Below are 8,839 nucleotides of genomic sequence, written 5' to 3' on the forward strand. Positions count from 1 at the left end.
TTGCTCTGCTATGTGATTCTGGCAGATGCTGACCTGACGCTAAGGTTGACAGCCCCTTGATGCATTACGGTCAGGGTGTGAGGCTCCGGCCGTCCCACTTCTAAGTTATCGCTGTCCCAAGCTGTCAGCTCTCATTTTCTCAAAGCCTTTCCGACTTTGCTGAAACTGCAAGAATTATAGGAAATTACCAGATGTTACTTCCTGTCCACATAGCAAAACTTGAACTATGTCCCTTCTGCATGTAAGAGCTGGCTATCTGCCGAATCTCTTTGTTTGTAATCTTAACTTAATACAAATTTAATTTACACACAACAGTCCTCCAGTCAGAATGAACGGTTACACTACCACAAGTTTATAAGGAAATTTTGCAGGAAATAACCCCAGGAATATGTACCATAAGCCGGGGTAAAACTTCGTGAATCACCCTGTATACTTTTATATATCTTGTGCATAACACACAACAGGGTGCACTCTATGAAGGTTACTCTGAGCACTTCATTTTGAAACGCTCCTCATCTGTGTTCCTTCCTCACAACGAGAGTCTAAGATCCAATTCCATACAAAAACAGATGCAATTGCACATTCTAATTATAACAATTGAACAATGTAATTTGAATCAGGACTTGTGGCTCTTGCGCCTGGAATATTAAGATTAAGGGGTACTGGGATGTGACACTGTGTACTTTGATACACATATACCAACGTTTCAGAGGACAGCACTCCCTCCATAATGCAGCAATCTATGTACCAAACCATATGGCCTCACATCCCATAATCCTAGTAATTTTTATCCCTTATAAGTATTAATACCCTTCTTGAAATTAATATTTTTGTCCAATAGTCAGGAAATGGACGATGCTTTACCGAAGCTGTGGTACTGGCAGGATGTGTTGTTTAAGGGACCTCCAGTGGAAGTGGAACTTGACATGGGACCTGTCCCCCGAGTCCGTGTTACACCAGACCATGCTCTTGTACTGCATAATGTTACATCTGCTGACACTGGAGTGTATCAATGCCTCAAGTTCAGCTTTCTTCTGGATGGTAAGTCCCACCTTGTATGTTACTTCCTGCCAGCATGGGGGTTATGTGAACTTCTAATGTGGGAGTAATGCTGGTGCTATATAATGATACAGATATTTCTCACTACATGAGATATTTGTGTTCCAAAGAATGAAATCACACAAATATAATTTTCTCCTTTCCATTCACATTTCAACTCTGAAAACCCATACAATAATTTACTCACCCTTCTCGCCGCCTCTCACGGTTGGTCAGACAACAATTCACATTATATCATGTGCTATAAATTAAAATTTGTCTAAATTAGTGGATTGCATTAAAATGAAAGCACATGTTTTGAACTTGCATAGAACGAGGAATGCCTATAAACCTTTCTACGTTATATATTGATATATCTTTGAGGAACATGACAATCTTTGTTGGGATTATTTCCATTATAGTGACATATGAAATCTGTTTGTTTCCCATTGCCCTGCTATAGAAGCAAGATGCCTGGAGCATGGAAAGTAGATTCATCATAAAAAGAGGGAAATACCATGATGGTTGTCATGATTAAAAAAATGCTTGAAATTTTTTGGTAACAGTCTGCATACACATACTGAAATAACTACAGATTCCTTCAGCTCAGAACCCCAGTAAGACCTCTGAGGGGGACCCTATCCAAAATGGTGTCAATGCTTATTACACAACGTTTTGCAAATTAAACATTCCCATAGCTGAGAGGCAGATTGTGATCATCTACATATTGTCTGAAAGTTCTTAAAATCTGGCATAACATTTTGGATACTGCAATTTATTATGAGAATTGGAACTACTAGGAGCCTACATAAAGACTTCTATTCAAACTTTTTGCCACCATTTCAAACACAAGGACAAGAAGGTACTTTAAGATTCCCTACTTTCTGATGATCTTCTTTCAATGTTATTGTGATGTTTCACACAAGATAAATGAAGGATCAAAAAAAAAAAAACAAAAACAAATCTAAAGTTGCATCAGTTTATCGCATTTTGACACCGGCTCCATATTACTACTAATTTTTGTTTTGGATTGCAATGCCTCCAGAAATTAGTGACATGGGCATCATTATACATAACAAGAAACGTGTTTTGTAATGATATGTCAGATGCAGTCTTAAGGCTATGCAATGTGTTAGAGATATGGTGTTGCCTGCAGGTTTTAATGACATTAAATAACTGTAGGAGATATGGTGAGCTGCAAGTAAGCGGATGATTTCCTTAAGGAATGAAAGGAACTTCATGCTAATTCATAATTTACCAGAAATTTGAATTGAGGCACAGAATGTAACCAAAGTACGACTACCACAACTAGCTCGTAACTGAAAAATTTGCCACTGGGTCCAATCCTGAGCCATTCCAGTCTTCAAAATGGCTTTCATAAGGGTTTCTGCACTAAAATGCTGAATGCATTTCTTATTTCACCCATCTGAGCTACAAGCACAGCGCAATTTAACCTTATTTTAACACAATGAGTATTAATAACAAACATGAACCATGGTCACACTTAAAGGCCAAGGAACTGTCTCATGCATTTAAATGGGATTCCAAGGCCATGAAATGTCGGTTAAGGGGGCTGATTAACCTATTGCGTCAGTATTCTTGACTCCGCTTGCCACTCGAAGCATTTCATTACAGTATTGCTGGTCTCCACCTAACAGAGAACTATGAACCAGAGTTGCTTTACTTGGTACTGTGGGTGTTATGTAAGCTCAAATATCCTGGCACCCACTACTCCTCTTCCTGTAACTGAATGTATGAGACCTGATGACTACAGTCTGGACTCTAATTGTGATTGCAGTGATAGAAAGCACTGTGGACCAAGTTGTAGGAAACGTATCTGCTTGGCGCTCATACCATAACTCATCACTGATGCCTCTCAACACATACCTCCAGAATGTGGAAGATGGATTGCAATTCTCTGTTGCCACAGAGTGGGAGACGTGGGGACCATGTGTGGCATGCAACAGGCCCAAGGGAGAGCGTAGATGTGTGGGCAGGTGTCGGGTTAAACAACACATTCAGCAGGTACAATGCTCATTGGGCCATCACTACATAGTCCAGCCCCCCATCCACATGGTGACGGCAAAGTTACCTGGAATGTGAAGACCTCCACCTCCATCAAGTTCAGGAATACACCTCTACATGTTCTATATGCCCTTATGGATTGGTGTATATGCAAATTATGAATTAATCCTATCATTACATTAGAAATTATACTTCTTCCTATATACCTTGAAACAGATTCCTGCACTAGCAGATTGTATATTTGGATGGTATAATGATTTCATAAAGCACTTGAGATACACTTTGTGAGATATTGGTAAATATTATCCATGGCCACGTTTTAGAAATAATCAGAGCAAATAATTCACACATGAATAGGTTAGAAGAAATAATTTCACATGAGCTGATAAATGAGTTTGGCACTGCCCTCACAATGAAAGTTAATCTAGCACTACTGTCACAACATAAATTATCCAGGTGTCACTCACACTATATTAGTTAATTTGGCAGCACTCTCATGCCACAAGTTACTCCCCTCTGCTTAAAATGTGATACTGACAGTAGTCATTTCAAATGTTGTGATATTATGTCCCACAGGGTTTCACTTAATGTGTCAACTGACCTGTTGGTTGGTGGTGTAGCATTTTATATCCACCTTTTCAGCAGTCATGCCAGACACAGATACTTGGCTAACAAGATAAATCATAAGTTCCAGATGTGGCATGTAAGCAACACAATGTTGTATTACATCAGAAATAAATTTTTGCGCCTTGTTAATGAGCAGAGATCAAAAAGAACACTAAATCATTTTCCACAAACAAATTTGCAGATCTTTATTGAGGGTATTTTGGCTGTCACACTCTATTACTCCATTATTATACCATCACATGATAATGACTAGACACGATGAATTTGTTGGATACTGGTTACTCTCATTTACTGTTAATTACACAGCATGCAAATAGCACTATAATTGCATAATTAATTATATCACTCTTGCTGTTCTAGCTCTGGTTGCTTTATATTGGCAAGCTGTGGACAGATTAGAAAACAATGCTTCTGACTGTTATGCATATATTCATTGCTGTGGAAATGTTTCAACAAGCCGTTACACAGCAACAGATACTTATGTGACTCCAAGATTCTGCATTTCTAGGTGTCATGTCACAATATGAAAATATTCTGTCAAGTGTAACTGCTTACATTATTAAATATGAAATATCTTTTCTGTCTTATATATTTTGGCTGCTACTGACTATTGTCAGTAGGGAAACCAACATCATGAAGGATTACCTGCATAAGGTGTAATTGCAATATCATTGAAAGGACTAGTTGTATATGTGAATAATAAAATTAAGTACCTGAAACAAAAGCAATTAAGATAAATTAAAAGAACATGTTTAGTTGATAAGAGGAGGTTGTAGTGACAGCATTTGTAATGGGTTCTATGGTTCACACCATAGGATTTTTTTATTCTAGTAGTTGCAGTCTATGGATCTATCTATGTTAATGTTGCTTGTATTCCAGCAGAGTATGTAGTAATGGCTGAGCATGCAGTGCTGGACTGCTTCATATCAACTCAACACGGCCTTCTTAATGAATAGTATTTTTATATTCACAGTCCCTTAACTGACACTGTGATGATACATTATGTACATTATTTCCTTGATAATTCTGCTCTATCTACTGACAGTGGTCACTAGTGGGCAAGCCAAGTAAGGCAGGAAACATTTAAGTAGTTGCACTTGATGGAATTCTACTTTTTCATTGTTTCAGAATATCATACGTAGCTTTGACCCTGAGGCTCGCAAGCAACATGTAATGAAGAAAGTGACTGAACTGTCATGCCACTCAAAGCTGTTGGCAGATCTGTTTCCCAAAGTCAGTATAGCTACTCGCACAGTGCCAGAGTTCATACTCACTGAACCATGTGTGGGAGACTGCAGGGTTGGTAAGTTTCTCATTGTTAATTGGAAGTGAGACTGACAAGTCAAAACCAGAGAACTTTATAGATTTCGTGTTTTCAGATGTCAGAAACCAGAGGAAACGTAAAGGCAAGGAACCATATTACAAGCAACGACATGTGCTGATGCCAGGTGCACGTCTCACCCTTATCTGTCCTGAGTGAGTAAAACCCCACTCTGCTGCTAATAAACAAATAATAACAGTTTTTTTATGTTTGGTGACTGTATATCATGATGACCATGTGTTGTGTCTGTAGGGCAACTCTGAAGGATGTGGTGACATGGCGCAAAGATAATATTGTGATCATGTCTAATGCAACACAACATATCATAGTGGACATGTTCAGCATCCTACACTTGGCGGATGTGACACAAGTCAGTGAGGGTAATTACACATGCTTTGTGGGCAACACGCGCATGCAGGAGACCATTGTATACATCGCGCCAGCACCAAATTCACGCATGGAGGGTAAGTGTGTTGTACTATTGCAACAGTGCATACTCATGGTGCAGTTGGCTGTTAGTAAACCTTTTTTTAATATTAATACCATTGCCATATGAGTTGAAATGTGGCCAGTAGCCCTCCAGATCCTTTAAATTGTGTCTCCCAATGAACTGTCACCCTCCATGTTAAAATACTTTAACTTTATAGTATCTTGAGATTTAGAATTCCATATTCTTGAATGATTACCATTACATTACCCACAACTAGACAACTAGTTTAATGTTTATTGTCCACCAACACAAAAAATGCATGTATAACCTCCATGTGGTCAACTTTGTGTACATTTCTAAGTAGTTCCCATTATGCCTAGAATACTGCAGCTTATTCTGATGCCAGTATTAGAGTACAAACTGTTACTCAGTTTCCTCCATTCCTCCTCAGTTTGGATCTGGGACTCATCCAGCCTTCTATACTGTATGTGCTGGTGCCTCTAACCCCTGGGGTGAAAGAGGTCAGGCCATCAAGCTGATAGCTCACCTTCATCTAAGGCTAAGCTTAAGAATATGGCTTCATGCTGTGATGCTTGAGCACAGAGTCAAATTTATCCCTTAGATTTGAACGTATCTATTAACACTTTATTTTCAAATACAGCGGAACCCCCATTTAATGTTCCGTGATTTAAGGTTTTCCTTTATTTAGTTTTATATTTCAGTGCTCTGAAAGCAGTAATCTCAGTGCATTTCAGGTTGAAATTCACTGCTCTGCAGTGAAACCTTAAATGATAGTTTGATATACCAAATATTCTGTTGTTGCTTCAGAAAAGGTCGAACTAAACAGCAGTCACCATTTTAGGTATATAAATTTGATGGTAACCTGATATGTGTACCATGTTTCAGTATTCCTGCGTCACATGGCCTACATGAGCTTCATCTTTCTGGTGAACTTCATCTTATATTGCTCCTGTCTATTTGTGGCGTGGAGGCGGCGGCGGCATCTTCTGGGATCCAGCAGCATTGCTTGAATGATCTCATGTTTAGTGTAATACGTACTGTGTTTTGAATCTCTTTGTTATATCATTTATCAGAATTGTAACACTGTCTTATGATTACACAACTATGTGGGTAAATGTTGTATGTCAAAATACCATAACCTATGTATGAGGGTAAGTCAATAAGTAAGTTACAAATGGATATCGAACTTAAACAAATAAGAGTACTGATTTGAAAAATGCTTTTATTTCTCAACATAATCGTTTCACAAGCCCTTGAAAACCAGCAGCATAAAGTTCTTTGGGCTGCTGTCAGAGCCAGGCGGTGACTTCCCTTTCTACAGCTTCATTGTTGGGAAAATGTTCAGAAGAAAGATGATGTTTAAGAGGGCCGAACAAATGGATGTCATTTGGAGCAAGGTTGGGGCTATACAGAGGATGCATCAGGACTTCCCACTTGACATTTTGCAGCGTCTCATTTGTCTTGTTGGCTGTATGGGGACGTGCATTGTCATGCAAGAGCAACATGCCTTTGGTAAGGAGTCCTGGTCACTTCCGTTGAATTACCTTATGAAGTTTCCTGAGGATGTTACAGTAGGAGTTGTCAATTACTTAAGTGCCAATTCATACTGTAACATCCTCATGATGTAAATGTTCCCTGTAAAGGGAAGTCACCGCCTGGTTCCAACAGCAGCCCAAAGAATTTTAAGCTGCTGGTTTTCAGGAGCTTGTGAAACGATGGGACAAGTGCCTCAATGTATAGGGAGATTATGCTGAGAAATACCGTATTTATGCATGTATAGGCCGCGTGCATGTATAAGCCACAGCACAATTTTCAGACAGAAATTATAGAAAAAATAATTTTCTTGGGATATTATTTCAGGAGTAGAAATTATTCCGAAATTTGGCAACGTTTAACATTCCTAAGTTCGCAACTAGCGAAAATAACGGTACCGCTCGGAACAAAGGCATTGCAGGGGAGAGTTTTGCCCCTACCAGGAATTGAACCCCGGTTCTCCAGCCCGTCACTGTACCGACTGAGCTGTCTCAGGGATTCTTTTCAACAATTTACAGAGTAGGTTTAGAGCCGGGATAGCGCAGTCGGTATAGAAAATGGCTACAGGCTGGGCGACTGAGGGGTCAGATTTCGAGTCCGGTGCGGTCAAGAATTTTCACTTCACAATCTTGTCCAGACCGGCTCTGGGGTCCACTCAACCTCCTATTCAATGGTTCCCGGGGCCTCTTTCCCCGGGGGGTAAAGCGGCCGGGACGTGAAGCTGACCGCTCATCTCCCAACTACTGCCGAGGTCAAGAAAACGAGTGTGTATACGCCCACTCCCCCATACGCCTTCATGGCGTAGTGCTTAGTTAAGCTCAGAAATGACTTTACCTTTTACAGAATATGTTTACGCAACGGTAACTTTCTCATAGTCGAAAGACGCCCGGTTTGAATCTACGTCAGCACATGGGCTATCTTGAGAGGGTTTCCGTGGTTTTCCTCAGGAAAAATCTGGAATAATACATTGATCAGGCCACAACTGCTTACTTCAAAATTCTTTCGAATCGTCGTTTATTTGTTAGTTTTCACTAAAGAAAATTTAAAATGTATCCCTGTACAGTTTCAGTCGTTGGCTACATAGTGTGCTATGTGTCTATCTGATTTTCGTTTTTAGCCTATGTTCCTTAGATTGAAAAAATGAAAGGTGATCTTTTGAGTCTTCTAGTTCTGAAAAAAGGAAAGTAGGCTGAAAAGGAGGCTTATGAGATCAACTTGCTTTCTATGTTTCCCCCTCTACGTTGCTAGGCAACGGCTCAGTACTGTTGAACTGTTGAACACCGCATTTTTTATGCTTTCCATGTTATATGAAATATTCAATATATGCAGTGAAAGGAAAGTTGGTCATTAGTTCTTCTACCCAGATTGGCGAGACAGTAAAATGTGGTCATGGGTCCCGCGCAACCCAACCAAGAGCAACTGTGCTGGCAAATTCCAATAGCAATTTACTCAAAACCGATTGGTTCTTCATAGAACATTTTGTTGTCTTCTATCATCAACACGGTCATCTGTCTGTCTGTCTGTCTGTGTGTATGTGTTTCTGTCTGACATATTATTTACACACATTTTATACATTCTAAATTTTCATGCTTCCAATATTATGAACCAGCGTTACGAACACTGTCAGTTCTGCCAGTATTAAAAGTTTAATAAATAAATTTTGCCACAATGTCTTGATTGTGAAAACTGAGAAATTAAATTGTTAAGTAACGTGACCACCTGACAGCCTTGTTTCATATTTTGTGGGTTAATTTACAGCAACTAAACATGAGGTGATTCGAGTCTCTGAGGTACGTTGTGAAATTATTTGCAGGAGGAATAAGGGCTACACAATAATTTGCAAG

The 8,839-nt window shown here is 39.5% G+C and overlaps 1 protein-coding gene across 1 annotated transcript in view; it reads left to right on the forward strand.

Moving 5' to 3' along the window:
• LOC111862718 overlaps positions 1-6,472 on the forward strand; it is a 7,950-nt gene extending 1,478 nt beyond the window's left edge. The window contains exons 2-7 of the mRNA XM_023848344.2: positions 842-1,041; positions 2,837-3,063; positions 4,819-4,993; positions 5,070-5,166; positions 5,264-5,475; positions 6,348-6,472. Coding sequence (XP_023704112.2) covers positions 842-1,041; positions 2,837-3,063; positions 4,819-4,993; positions 5,070-5,166; positions 5,264-5,475; positions 6,348-6,472 — 1,036 coding nt within the window. The remainder of the gene's footprint in view (positions 1-841; positions 1,042-2,836; positions 3,064-4,818; positions 4,994-5,069; positions 5,167-5,263; positions 5,476-6,347) is intronic.
• Positions 6,473-8,839: the final 2,367 nt, after the last annotated feature.

This window comes from Cryptotermes secundus, unplaced genomic scaffold (genome assembly GCF_002891405.2).
Source record: "Cryptotermes secundus unplaced genomic scaffold, Csec_1.0 scaffold5, whole genome shotgun sequence".
Taxonomy (NCBI): domain Eukaryota; kingdom Metazoa; phylum Arthropoda; class Insecta; order Blattodea; family Kalotermitidae; genus Cryptotermes; species Cryptotermes secundus.